This window comes from Rhamphochromis sp. 'chilingali' (assembly GCF_963969265.1).
Source record: "Rhamphochromis sp. 'chilingali' genome assembly, chromosome: 22".
NCBI lineage: Eukaryota > Metazoa > Chordata > Actinopteri > Cichliformes > Cichlidae > Rhamphochromis > Rhamphochromis sp. 'chilingali'.
Window position 1 is genome coordinate 30408280 of NC_137950.1, and position 22249 is coordinate 30430528.

Consider the following 22249-nt stretch of genomic DNA (forward strand, 5'->3'; position numbering starts at 1 on the left):
GTGGAGTTAGGTCACTGATCGGTTGTAGTTTGGAGCAAAGAAGCTCTCCTATTGGCTGAGAGATTCGAGCGAGTCGAGGGTTCATCAGGAAATACATCACTGACACTGAGCACTGAACAGGTGACCTCCTGTGTGAATCCTGAGCAGTTCATCATTCTTGGTAACGAGCCTCTTCTCCATGGAGACGGTTGCTGAGGCTGATGGGTATCGTAGTGTTTGGAGACGAGGCGCCGGGCAGAGGGAGGAATGTGTCCGGGTCTCTGCTTCTCCTTAAAAGGAAACTTTACTACGACCAAATCAAAACTTCCTACAACAGAGGCTCCGCCCTCCTTACAACTCCTCAGGAACAGAAAGGCCAGGGGAAAAAATGAGGAGAAATTCAACCTAAAACCACAGACACCAGGGGAAGTGTCTGTCTGTGGCTCCAAATAAGGAAGGAGGTCAGTAAATAAAGGAGACTTGGCCCCAGCCCTCCTCCTCCTCCTCCTCGTGTAAAGGGAGGAAGCACAGTGGGTGTGGCGGTGGCATCCCGCTGCTGTCCTTGTTTAGCTGTGCAGCGTTCATCCAACACATCCTTCACTGCTTCATGCATCACCACAGCATTTCCTCCTCTTTAGCTCCACCGAGCAGAGGTCAGAGGTCAGAGGTCACCTGCTAAATACCCCAGAAAGAGACTTAAAGCATGCACAGAGAGAGAGAGACAACTGCAAACAGAGGATCAAATACACAGACTGTATATAAACAAGGGCTGGCTTTTATTCTGTAGCGCAGCCTTCTGGGACGTGTTGGTACGAGAGCCTCACAGCAGGAGCTCAGTGTGTGGGTCTGTCAGCTGCTGCTGAGCTGGACGAGCAGCTGACAGCTCCTCAGCATGACTGCAGAGACAGTTTAAAGGCGGACAGTGACGTGAGGAGCTGATGACGTCTGAGTCAGAGCTGATATTGAACAGAAATCAGAGGGACGTTTACTTCTTATATTTCCACACGTTGATTATCATCTGCATGCACAGTTTCACACTCTCACACTGCAGTGGGGGAAATTTATGGTTCAGCATCCAGCCAAAGGAGCTTTAATGCTGGGAATGCTGGACTCAGGGTCCCACGTTGAAGACAAGTGGAGTGCGTGCTGCATTCAGGACGCGCTGTAGCGTAAACAGATGATGTCACCTCCTTGGCGTGCTGCTGAGGCGTGTACAGTCTGTGTATGAATGAACACGATACACAGCCATATGAGGAGCTGCGAGCGCCAGTGAAAGGGGGGGGGGGTTACATGGACAGTATGGCGGTGAGGAGAAAGTACCTGGAGATGAAGAGTGACGCGCATCAGAGAAAGGTTCAGCTCTTCAAAAAGGAGGCGCTCAGTATCCAGGGCCAACCGTGTCACTGTTTACAGTTTTAGAGTGACCTTTGGCCCCCAGCACTCGGCTCTGTTTTGAAGTCTGATGTACCTTTCCAGGTGTCGCCTCTGAGGCCCTCCCTGAGCCGTCGTGCATCAGTCACACCCTCAGAGTCGTTTGTGTTTGCGCTCAGCTCACCGAGAATGTAAATCTGTTGGCAGCAGCACAGCTGAGAATGGAAACAGGCCAGGGGAGGGGTCAAAGTTCATCTGAGAGTCAGCTGGAGTCCGAGCATGCCGAGAGATCCTGAATCCTTCAGACAGGAACCCCGAGGACCACGACCACAGTGCACAGAAACACACATCACTCTATAAAAGTAGAAACTAATAGAAATACACTTCAGACTGCTGTGTGTGTGTGTGTGTGTGTGTGTGTGTGTGTGTGTGTGTGTGTGTGTGTGTGTGTGTGTGTGTGTGTGTGTCAGCAGCTGAAAGGAGGTCATTCCCTCGGTCTCTTTAAAGACCAGCTGCTGACAGTAAACACAGCTGCACTTCAGCACCTGCTGAACCAGGACCAGGACCAGGACTGGGTCTCAACGGGGTCACATGTAGTTTGAGCTGAAGTCTGTTGCAGCGCTAACAGAAACGCGTGCCCACCGTGTCGAGTTTCCTTGGAGACGGAGGGTGAGGACAAGCAGGGTGTCGGGGAGGGCTGAGGTGTGAGACACTGTCAGCAAACAGCGTCTGACCTTTACAGCACGACCCTGGTCCATCCACTCAGAGGCCCAGGAACACCCTGGAGACATGTGGCTGAATAGCTGGAACAGCTGGAACAAACACGCAGTCACCAGTCCGCCACATCAAACATCAAGTACCATCAATATGTCTGCGTCGCTCAGCTCAATATTAAAAGGAGAGAAGAAACACTGAGGACAAGGCGGGTTGCACAGCGGCTTGCAGGTGCCGAGGCCCACCTGAACGCAGGACTCGCAGTAACAGAGCTCACTGTGAGTACGGCGTGCTGCCAATCAACTCCGGCGCATCACAATCCAGGTGACCGCTGCGCTCGGCCATCGCTCAAACACAGGTCTTGCCTCTTCTCTGCAGGTGTGCATGGACCTGCGTGGTCTAGCATCCACCCTTCAGTCGGACAGGCCACGCCCCTAATAATGCAAACTGAAGTCATGAAAAAGAAAATGCTTCAGCCTTATCTGGCAGAAATTATTTATTATTTAACCCTTTAAGACCTACCAGAGAACCAAGTCCGCCAGAGCTTATATTATATTTTTACATGCTGTGGAGCCATTTTTGGGAGCATTTCAAGTTGCTATACATCAATACAACCATTACAGCCCAGATTTTAATAATATGCATGCATTAAGTGCATAGAAATTACATAAATTGCAAAAAAGTGCAATAAAGTACAAAAAAATTGAAAATCGTTTTTGTTTTTTAACATATATTTCTAGTTAGAGAAATTTAAGAGGCTTATCCCTCAAAACTGTAAATACAAAAAAGTTGCACAAAATAGTTTCCCACCACAGGAAATTTATTTTGAGTGTCTTCATAGTTTTATTTTTGAAATTCTATTCTATTTGAAATCCAATTTCTATACACTGCAGGAAAAACGAAAATAAATATTATACTGCAAATTTGCAAAAAAGCAGCATATGCATCAAAATTAACTATTTCCAGCAGTGCAATATGAGTCCTCAGCATCCCAGAAACGACACAAAGTCATAAAGTCAAAGATAACTTTTAAAAACACCAGTATAGGCTCATGAGGCCCTGATGGTAAAAAACTACATTTCCGCGAAAATGATGTCACTTCCAGTTTCGGACAGGTCATGGCGGATATGCGATAGTTCATGTTGATGGACGTAGGAAGTGTTACGAACAGCTGATCAGATCGGCAAAGCTGTTTCTGGAATATTATGTTGTAGTTCCTGCAAGTGCTTTTTATGCAGTTTTTGCAAAGCTTTATGTGGAAGGAAACCGTGACCGAGGACAAGCTGATGGCATCAGATGTAAGTACAACTCCTCCGGTTTCATATGCAAAAAAAATTATTGCGCTAGCTTACGTGGTTGCAGAGCTACCGGGATTTAAAAATAGTTACGCAAAACGGAGCATGCCCGCTCTGACCGGCTTTAAAGGGTTAATTATTATTTTAATTTTGGTTTATATCCCAGCTGTTAACGTGGAGGGGGCAGGGCTTATGAGGCATACCGCCAGCAGCCTGCAGGGGGCGATGCACGTTTCATTCATTCATCATTGTAACTGCCAGAGGAGTTGCTCTTCAACCCCAATCACAGTGAAAGTAGGACTTTCACTGAGTAATCTGATTACTCTGGCTGTGTAATCTGATTACTCTGGCTGTGTAATCTGATTACTCTGGCTGTGTAACCTGATTACACTGGCCGTGTGATCTCCAGGAGCCCTCGGCGCTCCTCTCTCTCTGAGGAATGCAGTGAATGATGGGAGAAAGTCCGGGGGCACCACCAGCCGTGTGATTGGCTGCTTCCCTCGAGGCCTGCCCTATAAGGACTGAAGCAGGGGAGAGTGGGGGAGGCGCGGGGGGAGAGAGGAGACGGGAGGGGGCTCAGAGCCTTGTTTGGGATGGAGGGATGGATGGAGGAGGTGGAGGCTTGATAAACTCAGTCGCAGCTCTGCATACTCTCACTTCTGTCCTGCCCCCGCCCCCACATCCCAGCAGGCCCTGCACCACCACGGTAAGACCTCCACCACCTCTTCTTCCTCACCTGGCTGCCTGTGCGTAAGTGTGATGAAGCTGCCGTTCCTCCTCTCTGCTCCTCTGCTCTGACACTTTAAAAATGTTGCAGCTCCTTCTCTGTCTTTACTTCGCCTCGTCTACCTCTTTTATTTTCTCTACAGTTCCATGATTTCACCTCCTCCATCACCTCCCAGTTTCTTCTCACAGCTCACCTCCTCCAGCACCTCCTCGCTCTCCTCCTTTCTGCTCTTTCTCATGTAAAACTGTGTAAAAGCTATGGAACCTTTTTCACCTCCTCTCCGTTCATTAAGCCTCTCCTCCACCTCCTCTGTGTCCTTCTCTGCTGTGCTCCTCATGGTTGTAGTGAACAGTGAGAAAGTGGCACCTTTCACCTCCTCTCTCCTCCTCCTGTTGCTCCTCGCGTGTTTTTCCATGTTTCAGGTCGTTGAAACTTTGGTGTTTCTCGTGTGTTTAAAATTGGACTTTTTCTGACTGAAGTTTGGTTCAAACTGAAACTTTAATTGAACATTGATCAGATTAAATCCTCATTGAGCTCTGCAAAGCTCTCCGATCAGCTTTAAATGAATAAGAGAAACCTGTGGACCATTCCAGCCAGCAGGGGGCAGTGACTCCCCCCACAGAGTGAAATTGGTGAAAACTAAAAATACATGAAACATTTCTCATGCTTCTGAAGCATCTGATGTCCCAGAGAAATTTGAAGAACATAAAGAAAAAAAATCAAATGTAGGCTGAAAAATATATATTTAAAAACTGAAATATTGATTAAATACAAAAAGAAAATCAAATATTAACTTGTACTTGAACACAGGTATGGGGAGTGTGTCTGTGTTTTCCATATCATTTCTGAATTTAGTTTTTTGGCACAAACAGGCCTCCGTAGCCTCGTGTGAGGACGAGTGATGTCTTTACTTTTGCCTCTCAGCCGTGTGTGTTTAAAGTTTGAACACACACGGCCTCGTGTGTTTACAGCACACCTGCGGCAGCACAGAGACGTGAAAACAGTTTTTATGATTTTAGCTAAAGATCAAAGCAGATTTTTTTTCCTTAAAACTTTTTCTACAAATTGAAGAAAGGGAAAGACGTGAAACACACACATGTAGTTGTAGCTGTAAAACCTGTCAGGGCGGTGCAGCAGCGCCCCCTGCTGCTCACAGCCAGTTTGAAATCTGCAGAAAAAATGTTTCATGGTTTAAAAGGTAAATTTGAAAGGTTTGTGTTTCATGCAGCTGTGCTCGCCTCTGCATTAAACATCTGGATGACAGTTAGATGAAATCAGCTGATGCTGCAGGTTTAGTTTGGAGTTTATGCCACAGATGTCGAGCGAAGCTGGCAGGCAGGACTGAGGGCAAACTGAGCCCATGAGCTCTGCTGGAGGGAAAATCAGAAATATTCGATTCCCAGATTCATGACTAAATATGGACAGATGTGAGGTGAGGAGGCGAGGAGACGATGAGGGACACATGGGGAGGGGAGGGAGGCAGAGAGAGCACAGGGAGGGAGAGAGGGCGAGCGAGCATACCAAACACAGGCAGGACTCTGCTTCATGTCCTAATTAGGAAGTTTTCCCAGAGTGCCTCATGTTTGGGGGGGTGCTGCAGCTGGATGATGTGAGGTCCTCGGGCAGGTTTCCCTCTGTGCGGACGATCCATTTTAACCTCACTGCTTCAACAGGAGCGTCTTCTTACCTGCTGAAGGTCATGTCAGCTCACTGCGCCATCTTGTGGTGGAGTGCGGTACTGCAGGGACCTTCAGCCCAGCTCGGTGTGACCTTCAATGCGATGTGTCGAAGTTGCCTTTCCCTGCTCACTTCCTGCTGAAGCTTTAAACTGTCTCCAAAAGCACAAATGAACAAAAATGTCGAGTGGTTGGATCTCCGTCAGAGCCGTGAGCCCTCACAGGCCGCCGCGGCGCTGAGGGCTCAAACAGAATAATGTTGGGATGTGACACATGTGGATGGTTTGAGTGGCGAGCGCTCACACACGCCTGTCGATGATAAGTAATTGAACCTGCGTCTTCTTCTGCCTGCAGTGTGACTCGGTGTCGTAGTGTCGTTGCTCGTCTACAGCGCCCCCTGCAGTCATGTGTGATGACGAGGAGAGCACCGCTCTGGTCTGCGATAACGGATCCGGTCTCTGCAAAGCCGGATTTGCCGGAGACGACGCTCCCAGAGCCGTCTTTCCCTCCATCGTGGGCCGGCCTCGGCACCAGGTACAAACACACACACACACACACACAGGGACATATGCATACAAATGCACAGAAACAAACACACACACACAGAAACAGACACACACACATGCATATACAGATACACAGGGACACACACATACACACGCACATCCAGTTACAAATGTCGGGATTATGACAGTAATATATTATTGAAGAATCAGGGGACAGCGAGGTTAGTGGGCACAGGTGAGTACCAGACAGTAAACTGAGCGTGCTCTGTGTGGTGCAGGGAGTGATGGTGGGCATGGGGCAGAAGGACAGCTACGTGGGTGACGAGGCTCAGAGTAAGAGAGGAATCCTGACCCTGAAGTACCCCATCGAACACGGCATCATCACTAACTGGGACGACATGGAGAAGGTGTGTCTCACACACGCACACACACACACACACATGGACGCGCGCAAACACACACACACACACACACCTGTGTGACTGCTGCTCTGCTCTCTGATTGGTCAGATCTGGCACCACTCGTTCTACAACGAGCTGCGAGTGGCTCCAGAGGAACATCCCACCCTGCTGACTGAGGCGCCACTCAACCCCAAAGCTAACAGGGAGAAGATGACACAGGTACTACATGTACCACAGTAATGCAGTACTATAGCATAGTGCTCTACATGTACTGATAATATATATATATATATATATATATATATATATATATATATATATATATATATATATATATATATAATGTATTGCAGTATGAAAGTACACTACAGTACAACAAACAACAAGATGAAGCAGGTATCCCACAGACTGTAGATAAAAAATGGACATCATGACATCACCCATTAATTTTTTCAAAGTCAGATTTTAAATCTTAAGTTTATGGGTACTGCCGTAGTGGGTTTTTGCTTCAGGAAGTGAACATATTTGGTCAGCGGGTGGAATGCTGAAAGTTATAAGCTAATGCTAGTTTTCTTGGCTATCAGTCTGTATCCACACACTGTACAGGTTTATCACGCAGATACCTGCTAATCAGTAACATACACTCAGCAAACTGGATCTAAGCCTCCTGGGATTATCTGTTAGCACAGTGACCTTACAGCAGCCATGTTACTGGTCACATTACATCATTTAAAATGCTCCAAAAAGCTCCACCAGCACAACACTGGGTCCAGAGGCCCAGTTCATGGACTCCAATTAGCTGAGGCAAAGCCTAGCAGGCAGCTAGCAGCTACAGCCACCTGTGTCACTATCCACCTGTCAGCCAAAGTAACCACGCCCCTAATAATGCAAACTTAATATGATTTAAAAACAGATGTTAAGAAGGGCAAATTATCTACAGAGACCAAACAGTTTGTGCATCAGGCTTTAAAAATGTTTATTTTTGGTGTAAAGTTTCAACGTGGAAGTCTGTGGGGGGCTGACGCACTGCTACCTCTGCTGGATGCTAAAGGAACTGCAGGTTTTGGATTCTTCTGTCTGTTCCTGGAGGAACACAGATTGATGGTTAACACTAAATATTTTCACGATTTTTTTGTTTTCAGATCATGTTCGAGACCTTCAACGTTCCTGCCATGTATGTGGCCATCCAGGCCGTCCTATCACTGTACGCCTCAGGACGTACCACAGGTTGGACCACACCTCCTACTTTCTCCTTAATCACAATCTCATCTTAGTTTTGGTGCTTTACTCCTGGTCAAAAATGACTCCAAGGTTCCTCACAGTGTTACTGGAGGCCAACTTAATGCCATCCAGAGTAAGAATCTGGTTAGATACCATATTTCTATGATTTTCAGGGCCAAGTACAATAACCTCAGTTTGATCTGAATCTGCATAGCAGCGAGAATGGCTGCACTGTTTCTAATTATATTTGTTGTCACGGTGACGGATTGAAAACTGTGGGTTTAAAGGTTAAAGTTAAAGGTTATTAATCAAAGTTGTCCTGTTTCTCTACCCTCAAGGTATCGTCCTGGACTCAGGTGATGGCGTCACCCACAATGTGCCGATCTATGAGGGCTACGCCCTACCTCATGCCATCATGAGGTTGGACCTGGCGGGCCGCGACCTCACCGACTACCTCATGAAGATCCTGACCGAGCGAGGCTACAGCTTTGTCACCACCGGTAGGTCACGCCCACTTCCAGGTAATGTCAGAGTCACCTGTGATGATGTTTCTGACCCGGTCTGTCTGTCTGTGTGCCTGCAGCGGAGAGAGAGATCGTGCGGGACATCAAGGAAAAGCTGTGCTACGTGGCTCTGGACTTTGAGAATGAGATGGGGACAGCCGCCACCTCGTCCTCGCTGGAGAAGAGCTACGAGCTTCCTGACGGGCAGGTCATCACCATTGGCAATGAGAGGTTCCGCTGCCCTGAGACGCTATTCCAGCCCTCCTTCATCGGTCGGTGCCTCCTGCCTGTCTGTCCCTGTACCTGGTTAGAGTAGAACTCTGCTACTTAATAAAACACTTTTTTTGTTTTATTAATCTGTTGAGTTTGCACTCCTGAATACTTGATCTGATGTGTCCGAACATCTTCAGACCCAAAAAACAAAGACAATCAGCAGATTCTCCAATGCTGATGATCGAGAAAAGCTCAGATTCGACTGTTCGCTCCGTCTTTTGTAACACTGATGGCTGATTGAACCTCTCTAACCCAGCATCTGGTCCTCGGTCCTCCTGCAGGTATGGAGTCGGCCGGTATCCACGAGACCACCTACAACAGCATCATGAAGTGTGACATCGACATCCGTAAAGACCTGTACGCCAACAACGTGCTGTCTGGGGGAACCACCATGTACCCGGGAATCGCAGACCGCATGCAGAAGGAGATCACCGCTCTGGCCCCCAGCACCATGAAGATCAAGGTGAGGCTTGACGACCTCACTGAGGCTCACTCACATTCAGCAGAAAATTTGTTAACTTTTGACCCCTCTCTCAGATCATCGCTCCCCCGGAGAGGAAGTACTCGGTGTGGATCGGCGGTTCCATCCTGGCCTCGCTCTCCACCTTCCAGCAGATGTGGATCAGCAAGCAGGAGTACGACGAGGCCGGACCCTCCATTGTCCACCGCAAGTGCTTCTAAAGGCTGCGCCCGGGCCTTCAAGCCCCGCCCCCTTCGCCTTTAGCACAACGTTATTTTAGCCTGCACTGAGCACCCGCTAACAGACCCCAGATCAGACACAGAAATCAGGCCCGCAGGGACGACAGGAAGTCAGAGCGCTCAACAGCGTTAACTTCAGAGGACAGAAAGTGATGTCATGTTTGTTTTTGAAGAACTTCCAGAAAGTCAAACATCCTCCCTCTCTGCTCACCTTCAAACTGTGAATGTGCCGCTTGCCCTCTGCAACCCCACCACCCCACATTCCACCTGTGGCCCCGCCCCCTCTGAGCTCCATGTTGGTGCTGTTTCCTGTCAGAAAGTGCGTTTTTATTTTTGATGAATAAAGCTTGAATGTTGCCCGCTGGTGTCGTCTTCTATCGATCACATTCACGCGGCGCTCTGATGATGTCACACGGTGTATGATGATGTCACTGCTGTTGACCTGTGGGTAGGTGTGACCTCGTGGTGCTATCTGTATTAGTAACATTTGACAAGGTGGTGATGTGAACGTGGAAGTGGCGGTTGAATGAACCCAGGAAGACAATAAAGCGCTCTCATACCTGAACGGCGTCGCTCTTTTATTTCACCTGAGCTGAACTTTGTTGTCATAGCAACCAAAGCTGATTAAGAGTGAAGCAGATAAACAGTAAAACTGAAAATAAGTGAACTTTACTGAACTCAGCAGTGGGAACAAGTCCTGGGGGATGTACTACCACCTGGTGGTCCGTGCTGGAACTGCAGCTGCTGACAGTAAAGACTTAAACATTTCAATACAGCTTTATTAAATAATAAAGATAAATCAAGTGGACCAGTGTGGCAAAGCCGTAATGATCCGTTTGGCAAAATAAAATCAGTTGGGCATTTTTATCGGCCTTCAGACAATAATTGTGATTTCTACAGTTCCGGACGCGACAGGCATGAACAAAAAAGCTTTATTAGTGTAAACATTAACGACCAGCAGACTGCATAACCCCTTCCTGCAGACCCACCCGAGACAGGTGTTCATCCTAGAGTGCAACCAGGGTGGGCGGAGCCTGAGACCCACTGAAGAGACGAGACCTCATTCAGCTCCGACATTATAATCTTCGGTAAGCAAGACTCTATTAGTCTCAAAAGAAACAATTTGGGCCCATTATCAGCTCATGTACATCCCCGTGTAAAAAATCTTGGTTTCATTTTTGATTCCACTCTCAAGCTGGACAAGCAAATAAATCCAGTCGTTCGTGGCAGTTTTTTCCAACTCAGGAGCGTTTCTAAACTAAAAAATATCCTGTCATCTAAAGACCTGGAAACTGTTATCCATGCTTTCATATCGTCACGTCTTGACTATTGTAACTCTCTCTATTTAGGCATCTGTCACTCGAGCCTGTCACGCCTGCAACTTGTTCAAAATGCAGCCGCAAGGCTCCTGACGGGCACTAGAAAGAGAGAGAATGTTACCCCGGTACTCGCATCTCTACATTGGCTACCACTTAAACATAGAATCGATTTTAAGGTTTTACTATTTCTTTTTAAAGCTCTCCATGGTTTGGCTCCAGGTTACATTTCAGATCTTAGCCTGCACCGACCCACTCGATCTCTGCGCTCCTCCAGTCAGATGGTTTTATCCGTTCCACGCTCCCAGCTCAAATCTAGAGGTGACAGGGCTTTCTCCATTGCCACCCCGAGACTCTGGAATAGTCTTCCCCCTTCATAAAATCCTCTTCATCCTTGGAAGTCTTTAAATCGAATCTCAAGACCTACTTATTTTCCAAGGCTTTCGGATCTCTTTGATATCTTTTTTATTCTGTCTATTTGGTCTCTCATTTTATTGGATGATGTTGCATGTGTATATACGTTATGTTCACATATGTGTGCTTGTGTGTGAATGTGTACAGTTTTGTATATGTATGTGCATATTTGCATGTACATTATATGCTATATACTCTTACGTGTCTTACAATTCCTTTTTAAAATGTTTTCTTTCTACTTTAATTCTTTTATTATATCATCTCTGATATAATGTGTGTGAATGTGTGCGTGAATGGGTGGATGACTGGATATGTAAAGCGCTTTGGGGTCCTTAGGGACTAGAAAAGCGCTATATAAATACAGGCCATTTACCATTTACCATTTATCCCTCAGTTCAGCACTTTGGCCGACACTTGATGTCTTTTAAATGTGCTGTATAAATAAAGATGACTTGACTCCTAACAAGACCAGGTTTCCTCCAGAAGGTTTGCCAGTTATCTATGAAGCCCACATCATTTCTGGGACACCACTCAGACAGCCAGCAGTTTAAGGAGAACATGCGGCTAAACATGTCACTGCTGGTCTGATTGGGGAGGGGACCAGAGAAAACTACAGAGTCCCACATTGTTTTAGCTCTGGCCCCTGGAAGACAGTTGACCATGGTTGCCGGTGTCTCTAGCTTCACATGTCGGGGCGGCTGTGGCTCAGATGGTAGAGCAGATCAGCTGATCGGAAGGTCGGTGGTTCGATCCTTGGCTTCCCCAGTCTGCATGCCAAGTAGCCTTGCCCTCCAGGTTCATCGGAGTGTGAATGCGTGCGAATACAGGTTAGGTTGCACTCGTGTATATGAGTGGGTGTGAATGAGGCATGTTGTATAGAGCGCTTTGAGTACTCCGGGAGAGTAGAAAAGCGCTATATAAGAATCAGTCCATTAACCATGTCTGAGAACAGAATCACCAAATGATGATGATCCTAACACAGACGCTCTCGTACAAACTCATCTCCCTCTGCAGGACTTCCACAGGTCCTGCAGAGGGAGATGAGTTTGTACGAGAGCGTCTGTACTCGCTGCTGCAGCGCTAAGAACAGTGTTTTTAAACAAGTGCAACCGACGCTGCTCACAAACGGGCTCGTGTCTTTGAGTATTAGTGTCAGGTTGCTGCCATCACACCCCTCAGTCACACACCAAATGCTCGAATACTTCGTAGCAGGAGGGCTCCAACCATCGCCACCGTTTAGTTTCTGTCCCACAGAGCCGCAGTTAGAGTGCAGAAATCCTCCAAACAAAGTGAAGCGTCAGCCTGAAGATGGTACTGCGTCTTTCTTTTTCCTCTCAAAGCAAGTTTGTGTGAGAAGTTAAAGATCTGAGCAGTCTGGGTTTGAGTGGGTGGAGCGATCAGAGTGGGTGGGTGGAGCGATCAGAGTGGGTGGGTGGAGCGATCAGTTTCAGACACTTTTAATCAAAAAAAACAGACACATACAGGTGCTAGAGCAGCAGAGTGTTTTATTACCAAAAAGTTAAAAACAGCAGTCAGGTCACAGTTTGTCAAAACGTCATCAGCAAAAAACAGTCACACAACAGCTCAACAAGAAAACATCTGCTGGCGCACACACTGAGAAGTCCTCCAGCTGCGGGGCGCTTTGAACGCACCACGAGAGAAACATCAGAAAATAATTTCATCTGCAAGAAGTTTAAAAGGGCCCGCTGTGAGCGCCACGCCAGCCAGCGTTACACGACACACACCGGTGAGCCTGCAGCGCCCCCTGCTGTCTGCCACCCCTTACATGGCACCCCACTCGAGGTCAAAGGTCAGAGTAGCTTATGGCGTGAACGGTCTCGCCTAAAATGACAGAGTGTTAAGAGTCTCCTCACAGTTTCACATCTGCAGCAGCGAAGAGCTCAAAGAATGACTTTCACCTCTGACCAAACCTCACAAGACTGAACCGCCACAGCCAATCAGAGTGTCAGGGAAGCTGCCTAACAGGAAGTAAGGTCACAGCCAAGCTTGGTGGATATCAGGTGACTACCGGGGGCGCCTTAGCGCTGCGATCAGCGGCCCAGCAGGACGGGTGCGGCCTGACAGGAAGGACTCGGGGCAAACACTGCACAGGTGACAGCGCAGCTTCAGGTTTTATTCTGAAATCCACATCAGGATTTCCTGTCTTTAAGCTCAGAGGTGGACGCGCGAGGCATTCAGGGTCAGAGATGGCAGCAGGATTTCAGCACTGAAACTAAGCTGTGGCGGTTAAAGGTCATTTTTAGTCTGAGTGAAGCGTGGAGAGACTTCGTCCTTGAGAGCGCCAACGCTTCAACGTTCACGTTTTCCAGGCGAGGCACTCGCTCACGTCTGCTCCCAGTCCATCTTTCATTTAAAAACATCAAACTGCGTCTCAAACGGCCCACGCTGGAACTTGGCACAATCTGGGTCTCTGCAGACGCCATTTTCACAGCGCTGCTGTGACGGCAGCATCAGCTGAGGTTAGGTCTCAGTAAGCTTTTTATTAACTGCCCAATCAGAGCAGCTCACTGGCCTGAGATCACCCCCCCATCTGCAGTGGCTCAGCAGCAAAAAAACAAACAACAACAAAAACACCAAAAATTAAAAGTGTTAAAAGTTTCCTGTAAATTTGACATCACAACGTGCGTTCACAGTTTCCTCTTCAGAATAAAAGCCTGCCAGTGCTTCCTGTCTAAACCCTTAAGTCCAGCAGGTTAAGCCGCAAGTCCCTGAACACGACGTGTCTGCACACCTGAGGGGACAAAAGAGGACGGGTTACAGGTGATTCAGAGTCGGGGCTGAACACAGGACGCGGTATCCTGACGATGAGGTCGACCTCGGCAAGGGTCTCACCGTGAAGAGCGGCGGCTCCTTGGAGTGAGGATGGAAACCTTTCAGCTTGCAGGCAGAAACTTCGGACATCCCCAGGTTGGTCAGCCTGAACACACCTGTGCTGGGGGGGAGACAGGCGGAGCGACATTAGCGGGCTGAAAGGCCTCGTGGGAAATCGGCATACATGCGTGCTCCAGTGACAGACTTACTCGTTGTGTTTTGGCGCGCAGACGATGGCGACGGCTTCCGGCAGCATCAGTTGATATGAGCAGTGAGTGTGGAGGTCGACGCTGGACAGGAAGGCCGTCTGAGTGGGATGAGTCTGAACACAGAGGTCAGAGGTCACACACACTGAACTACAACCCTGACTGAAGTAGGGCTGCCACAAACGATTATTTTGATAGTCGACTAGTCACCGATTATTTATGCGATTAGTCGACTAATCAGATCATCATCCACTGGACGTAAAACTACAGCTTATTGCACCAGCAGCATCTGCTCTTATATAACTATCATTAGCTTACAGCTTTAAGTGTTTAAGGTCTGTGCTAACTAAAAATAAAGACAAGATGATAGTTTGTTAAATTTTAATGAAATTTGCAGATTGTTTCGGTGAAGTTTAATAAACTCCTTGCTATCTAAAATATAACAGGACACCGGAGTATATTCTCCAGCATCTCACACTTCTGATAATCAGCTGTCTGCTTGACGTTTATTCAGCTGTGTAAAAACTTTAATCTCAGCCAAACTGATTTACTCAGGAACAAATAAAATACTAAAAAAAAAAGCCAAACAACAACATTTTTAAGTTATCTAAGTGACTCATATATATTTAACCTGAGTAGCGAAAGACTGCGGTGGGTTTGAAAACAATTTGCCGGGAGTCCGGTGTTCTCACGGCGCTAGTTAGCCTAGCCCCCGGCTAGCTAACGAGCTAGTGGGTAACAGACGTCTCCGAAAACGTCGGAGCGCTTTTGAAAATATGTGGTGTCTTGATAAACTGAGCAGATATTTGAGGTTTACACAGCTACATTCTTACCTGAAAATATGTTAAACGTTTATTTTGTGACCCAGAAAGAATAATAAGAGTAACATTAAAACTAACTAGCTGCCGCCATTGTTGGAAACTGAGCTGGGCCGCGCTATGAATTCTGGGACACAGCTTCTTCTTCTTCTTCGGGGTTTAACGGCAGCTGGCATCCTTGTACATGCAGTGCTGCCATCTTCTGTTTCAGTCCGTTATTACACTCTTAAATCCTGCTACTTATTCCTGCGTCTTTTGGGATCTTACAAAGCTTCAAACGACGCGTCGACTATTAAATCAGCCGTCGACGATTTTGATAGTCGACGTAATCGTGACAGCCCTAGACTGAAGTGACGCGTGGAGGGTGAGAGAGTGCAGAGTGAGACCTCTCCCTCGCTCTGCTCATCTGTTGCTCGACCGCAGGCACCGTTTCCATGGTGATATATGATCATGTAAATGAAGGAGAAACGCTGGTTTTCTCAGGAACGTGTGCTCGCTTACAGCACTTGTGGGGACTTGATACCAAACCACTCACCAAAAGAGGCCCCGAGTGAGGCATTTGTGAGGACATTAACCAGACGGGTAACCTTACAGTTTATTTTAGTGTCGCACTGTTTCTGTTCTCACAAACTGCTGTTGCTACGAAGAAGGTTAACTGCATCTCTACAAGAGCCAATCATGGAGCTCCAGGACCTCCTCCAAGCCCCTCCCCCCAGCTTGCATGCTTACGTGGATCCAGCCCAGCGTCAGCAGGTGATGCTCATCCTGGAAGCTGAACAGCTCCTCCACGTTCTCCATGTCGCAGAAATCCGGGCCGGCGGTCTGTTTGGGGACTACGACGTGAGTCAGCGTGAACTCGTTGTGCGTCTGAGAATGAGAGAGAGGCGGGGCTTGGCTGGTGGTATATGACTGAAAATGGGTGAGGGCGGGACAGGACGTGCGTTTCGCTCACCAGCTGTCCGCAGAGGACGCCGCAGGTCTCGATTCCTCTGGCCGTGTTTGACCGGGCCAGCGAGAGGAAACTCTGAGTCAGCCCTTTGGGAATCAGGACTCGCCTCAGGCCCTCCACCCTCTCACCTGTACACAAACACACCTGGTTTAAGAGGGCGTAACGTCTGTGTGGAGGTCTGATTGAACCTTTTGCACCGCATACGACAGGTACGCAGTAAACGCAGGTAAACGGAGTGACTGTGTACTGACTCTGTACTCCAGCCAGCGTGGCGGCGGGTTGGCTCACAGGGGCAGGCAGTCTGTTTCTGTTAGGGTCTGCCCCCAGGGATCGTATGCTGTTTTTGATTGGCTGCTGGGACAGACGGGAGCCGTCTGTCACCTCAGGCACTTTGGTCTGAACCTGCAACACAAACATGAAAGACACAGTCAAACTACACAGTACTCACAGTACTCGGTAGTCTGAGCCAGTATTACAGTACACCAGTACTTCACAAGCTAATCTGTTAGTAGGCAGGCTAACGTTAGCTCAGAGTCAGGTTAGAGTTTAATCCTGAGTGTAAAGCTGGTCGACCTTAGCTTCCCTGCTAACACCAGCTAGCTGGTTAGCTTTAGCTAGTTCTAACGTCAAAATGAGACACGAGTGTTAGTTTGTGTTGAGCCGGTCATTTACTGGACTCTCTTTGTAAGCTAATGCTGGCTAACGTTAGCTAGTGTTGCTCCCTGTGGACGAGGCAGGTCCGTACATGAAGGTTGTCCTGCTGCCAAAGGCACTGCAGTATGAAACAAAACATCGACGCAGCTTCCGCGTCGAGAAGATTAAGCCAGCGAGAAATTCCTTAAGCCTGTACTATGAAGAATACGCTACCTTTTGCTCCGCCTCCACTCCTCTCTTATTGGCCAGCTCCTGGCGTCTCAGCTGGTCCTCGAAGTAGCGAAACTGTTCCGATTCAATCTGCATGCGTCGCAGAGCGGCGACGCGCTGCCTCTCCTCCTCCAGCAGCAGGAACCTTCTCCTGTCCTCGTCCAATAGGGACAGCTGCTGCAGCTGCTGGCCACACCCGTGCACCACGACCGCCGCCTGGCTCTGAGGAAACAAAGATGAGCTCGTACAGGTGGCTGCGGCGAGTTCACCTAAAATAAACGACTACTAGTCTGAACATCACTGTAGGAGGTCACCTCTGACAGGCGTGTCACACCCTAACCTTCACCTGAAAGACAGGTGGGATGGACTCACCGCGCAGAGGCCGTTCCCCTGGATCGTTCCCATACCGAGCGCTCCTCTGATCAATTATCAATACTGTGAAAACTCACTCACCTGGGCTCTGAGGTATTCGCTGTGTTCCCTGCTGTATTTCTCCTCCAGGCGCTTCTTCAGCTCGTCTTTACGGGGAAACGCCACCTCCTGAAGTTTCTGCATAGACAGAACAGGTCACAGCAAAGACACCAGGACCAGAACCAGGTGTGGTTCTGCAGCAGGAACACCTGAGGAACCGCAGCTGGAGCACCAAAAACAGCATAAATGTACGAGTGTGACTTTACAGAGGTCACTCTGGGTCCACCTGGACTCAGGAGGATTCATGATGTAGGGCTGGCGTGATGAGGGGGAGGGGCCAGATGGAGGCAGTCCTTCACAGCCACAACAACAAGACAAAGATTTGAAGTCTGGTTTAAGGACTGGACACGTTTCCAGCGACGTCCAGCGACCACTTATAAAAACGTCTTCCACCAGCCGAGCCAACTTTACACCGATGAACGAGTTTAACTACGTCAGCCACCATTGTGTCGCCTACTTAGAAACATCACATTTAAGAATAAACCAAGGAAACGCTGACACACGCGCTCAAAACAAAAACAGGAAGGAACAAATACGACGAGACGGGCGGAAATGGTCGCCCTCGCCCGCCATCTCACAGACCGATACCCAGAAATTCAACTTTTAAAGTTCAGAGAAATCCAGCTGTTATGTTTCTGCTCTTTAAGCTCCAGCTGTGGCAACTGCACGAGTTCCAGATGTTTCCTGATGTTTCTGCTGCACGATCAGTTTTCTAGAATCTTCCAGGGATGAAAACTTTCGTGTTTCTACCATGATAAAAACGGTCGTGACTTTTCTGACGCAGCCGTGAAAGCGTGAGCTCAGCATCAGGACAGATGTTTCTACACGACGGCGGCGAGCCTGCTCGCAGCGACTAACACGGCACTTTTAAGCCAGCTGATTAACGAACAAGTATCTGTCTCAGCTCCAACCCACCAGACACTCTCACCTGAACACTAACACCCCGCCCACCAGCTTCAGCCAACAGGATCTCAGTCGAAACATCCCCGAGCACAAATCGAGCAGGAGATCTGGAAACTTGTTCATGTGTTAAACATGTGGAGTGACATCTCCATCATCCTGCTAACAAACCACAGACTCGATGTATGAGCCAGATCTGTGTCAGCAGTGCACAGCGTTTAAGCCTGGTTCAACTCTGAGCCTGACTTTTTAAAACTCCACCACATCCCAAGATTAAAAAAATAAACAGTGCATGGTTAGTCTGGCCTGAAGCCTCAGCTGAAGCCTCTTCATGGGCAGAATCGATGCACCAAAGGTTGTTAAGTACCAACAAGAAACAGGCCCACAGATCTGGAGATTTGCTAGCGTGGAAAACAACTCAGACAAGAGCGACAGACTGAAGGCTGCTCTGAGAAAGACGAGCATCATAGCGCTAACAGAAGCTAACTGCCACTGTGTTGTCCACAAACTGCTAACAACAAGCAGCCTGGAGAATATCTACCGACATCTGAGGACAAACCACCACATCTCAAATGATGAGTTACAACCATCGAGCCAGATTTTAAACCAGCATGGCAGCAGGAGCTAGCTGGATGTAGCTGGAGCTACCTGGAGCCATCAGAGGCCAAAGGAAGCTAACAGCTGCTAGCTGGAGCGACCTAAAACACTTACAGGAGGAGGTGAGGGGAAAGCTGCAGCACAGCGAGCAACAACCTGAGCAACAGGAAGCTGGGAGTGATAACACACAGGCTGATTGGGTGATTGTCTGCAGCTGGTGGGGAAACAAACAAAGACAGGAAGTAGAAGTGGCTCAAGAGCAGGCAGGTGAGCGTCTTCAAAATAAAACAGGAAGTTCATAACGATTGTTACCTTCATGATGAAGTGTTTCTCGGGGATGGCAGTGCACTGCTGGTAGTCTCTGTGAGCGGGCAGCTTCTCTACAAATAGACTGAAAGACAGCGGCCGTCACATCACATGCTGTGCGAAACACCAAGCAGCCCTGCCCCCAACGCCACTAAGCCTCACGTGATAAACTTGGTGTAGAGGACGTAGGCGTTCTCCAGGCTGCCCTCCTCCAGGTAAACCGCCGCCATGCGCTCCATCTCCACGCCCGAGCGGAAGTAGCGTCTGGGCGCGATGTCCTCGTTGATCTCCACGCAGCATCCCATCTTCCCCAGCGCTCGGACGCGTTCCGCCGCCGTCAGCGACACGTCTGTGTAGTCGGGCTCTGCTGCCAGCTTCTTCTGTGGAAGAAAGTGTTTGTCAGAGAAGAGCAAAGATGGCAGCAGCCTCTAAAAACATCAACATGAGCACCAATGATTTCAGTTTGGAACGGTCATCGATGCTCAGAACGACCCTTCAGAGACCCGTGTCCCTCAGAGACCCGGGTTTGAGGAGGCTTTCTCTACGGCTTGACCACTAAGTAAAATAAAATATCTCAGTGAAAGATTTTAAAAGTGTGTTCTGTTTAATAGCAGGTGACGAGCTTAAGGACACGAAACTCATTAAAGGAGCCGACATTAAAAACTCTGAATGGCGTCACAGCTGAGCTGATGTGTTTTTCAGGCAGGAAACTGAGATTTCCCGTCCCCGCTGGGAGCCTGAATGCAGCGTTTGTTGCTCAGCTCATTAAGATGACGGCGCCAGTCGGAGCGCCGAGAATAAGAAGACCTCTGTGCACCGAGCCGACACAGAAACAACCCCACTCTGTCTCACCTTTGATCTGATGTTTTATATAAAACTTTGTTCTTACTGATCAGGAAGCATTTTGTCTTTTACTTCTAATTTTATTCTAATCTGATTCTGATTTTATATGTAATTTTATTTTATTACAACTCTTTTTTTTCTTTCACTTTTTTAATCACACTCGTTTCATTTTATTTCATTTTTAGTTAAATAATTAAATGACAAAAATAAAGTAAGAGACGTGATTTTCAGCATCCAGGTAAAATGATGCAGTCGTTGTAGACCTCAGCGCGTGCTGGCAGTCGTGTCACTGTTGTGTTGTAAAGCTGTTATGATGCGTGTTTTTCTGTCCCCACATTGTGAGTAACAAGAACACGTGTGGGTCCCCACAGCATCAGTAAAACACACACACACACACACACACACTCAGTACTTACCAATGTGTTTAAGCTGAAGCCTTGTTCCATTGTGTGTGTGTGTGTGTGTGTGTGTGTGTGTGTCTCAGCGTGTGCGTGTCACTGGTCGGCCCACGGCCGGCTCGTCCATCTGCCACCTCCCATGATGCTTCACTGCGGGGGAGACAGAAAAACAAGATGAGCAGCTTTGAAACGCCACATATGGGGGGAATGTTCCTTTAAAGCTGTTTTATTTCCCATCAGCCCCTCATCACCATCATCATCATCATCATGCCTGCCTGTCCTTCAGCTTGGTCCACAGTTACCGTGGCAACCAGCGACTAACCATGAGGTGACTCAGCCGCTCTTAAACCGATGAAGACAAGGCGAGCTCCCACTCCTCACAAGCTTCTGTGTCCAAACAAACAGCTCTGATCACGCCACTGTCACCGTGGCAACAGTTGCACCTGGCTGGAAGTGCTTCGAAAGAACAAACTCGCCCCGATTTTCATTTATAACCATTCACAGGTGAGACTCCAGCCCCACCAACTGTCCATCCTACCATTACGCTCAGCAGAAGCTCAAAGTCCTCCATATTGGTCTGACGGCAGTCCTGGATCAGTTCTGGAGGCTCACCTGCAGCAGGTGAACACCTGGAGGAGAGGAGGCCCTGATCCAGGGGATCCTCATGGGCAGGTATAGAGAGCCTGTCGCAGGTTACGAGGGACTCACCTCCACCTGGGCCAGTTAAACTCGTCTCTGTGTCTGAGGATCAAACTGAACTGCTCCTGACTCCGCTCACATCAGCTGATACACATCAGACCTGTCGGCGTCGTTTCCGTCAGCCAATCAGAACTCAGTGCTTGTAACGCAGGTGTGACGAGTTGAACCAGCTCGGCCTCATTCAGATCGTTCAGGTGCTGACGAGCCAGCGGCGACACATCGACACCTGCAGACGACCTGAGGTAACCTGACAGCAACGACGATGATGATGATGCCATGCAGGTGTTCACCTTTAAACACCTGCATGGAGTCCCCTGAAACATGTGATTTAAGGTGGACATGTCTGTGAGCGCCTTAAATCTAGATGTAAACCTAAACACAGGTTTGCTTTCAGGCTGCTGTGATGTCACAGCTGGACACACCTCAATTAGCAGATCAATTAATTGATTTATTTTTCAAAATAAAAGCTTGTTTTAAAAAAGCTCAGTGACTGAAATTAAAAATTAAACTTTTATTTCTTTGTTTTGGGTTCATTGAGTCTCTATTTTCAAAATAAAAGTTGACAGTCTTTATCTGCTACGTCACAGACTTTCAAACTAAAGTTTGAAGGCTTCAACATGTCATTACAAGATTTATCGATAAACCAAAGGCTGATCAGCAGGTTCACTGATTAGTGATTGGTTTAAAAATGAGCTGCTGGGGAACCAATAGACAGCCCTGTTTTAACTTTAGCATGAAAACATCTGGAAACAGCTGCTTTCACCTGATGATGACGTCTACAGGTCCTGATCAGCTCGATAAAGAAAATGATTGATTTACCGGCTCGGTGTCGGCGTTCAGCCCGCAGTCCGGCTGCATCCCGCGATCACACATGGAGCCCGGCGGCGGAGGATGAACCGGATCCAGGGCGGTGCGGACCGGTCCAGCTGCGGGACAGATGTGAGAAACGGATGAAAGCTCCGGAGGATGCCGCCGCTCCACACCAACTACCCGCGGAGATGGTAGCCGCAGAGATCGTCTCTGAGATCGAGATGACTCACTCGCACTTTACGGTGTCACCGCGGCGGGTGTGACCTCTGTGCACATGCGCAGAAAGCCCCCACAGAGAGCAGGAGAACAGCGAGAGGTCTCACTCAGACAGAGACCCGGCAAACATAATCAAATGATGTCATCAATAATAATGACGCGAACAGATTGGTTGTGACAGACATCCATCACAGAACATCCGGGGCCTCAGCAACAGAAACCATCCGAAACACCTTCAGCACAGC

At 48.3% G+C, this 22249-nt stretch overlaps 2 protein-coding genes across 10 annotated transcripts; one reads left to right on the plus strand and one right to left on the minus strand.

The window, feature by feature from the left end:
• The first annotated feature begins 3963 nt into the window (after positions 1-3963).
• Positions 3964-9924, plus strand: acta2 (actin alpha 2, smooth muscle). 3 transcript variants are annotated; one of them, XM_080872044.1, is made up of 9 exons: positions 3964-4065; positions 6117-6296; positions 6547-6675; positions 6778-6888; positions 7812-7896; positions 8229-8390; positions 8474-8665; positions 8948-9129; positions 9204-9924. In XM_080872044.1, exons 2-9 carry the CDS (start codon positions 6168-6170, stop codon positions 9345-9347), a joined length of 1134 nt encoding a protein of 377 aa, XP_080728170.1. In that variant the 5' UTR covers positions 3964-4065; positions 6117-6167; the 3' UTR covers positions 9348-9924. The 3 variants fall into 3 exon arrangements, with proteins under 3 accessions (XP_080728170.1, XP_080728171.1, XP_080728172.1); XM_080872045.1 differs by having other exon boundaries at positions 3969-4109; XM_080872046.1 differs by having other exon boundaries at positions 4053-4105.
• A 3575-nt stretch (positions 9925-13499) lies between these two features.
• Positions 13500-22231, minus strand: stambpl1 (STAM binding protein-like 1). Of its 7 annotated transcripts, none has more exons than XM_080872029.1 (12): positions 21798-22231; positions 20298-20429; positions 19201-19418; positions 19045-19123; positions 17218-17313; positions 16768-16986; positions 16152-16302; positions 15904-16028; positions 15681-15818; positions 14137-14249; positions 13949-14048; positions 13500-13847 (listed from the first exon to the last, which is right to left on the minus strand). In XM_080872029.1, exons 2-12 carry the CDS (start codon positions 20325-20327, stop codon positions 13788-13790), a joined length of 1329 nt encoding a protein of 442 aa, XP_080728155.1. In that variant the 5' UTR covers positions 20328-20429; positions 21798-22231; the 3' UTR covers positions 13500-13787. The 7 variants fall into 7 exon arrangements, with proteins under 7 accessions (XP_080728155.1, XP_080728159.1, XP_080728158.1 ...); XM_080872033.1 differs by lacking the exon at positions 21798-22231 and adding an exon at positions 20602-21364 and having other exon boundaries at positions 13949-14043; XM_080872032.1 differs by lacking the exon at positions 21798-22231 and adding an exon at positions 20988-21255.
• Positions 22232-22249: the final 18 nt, after the last annotated feature.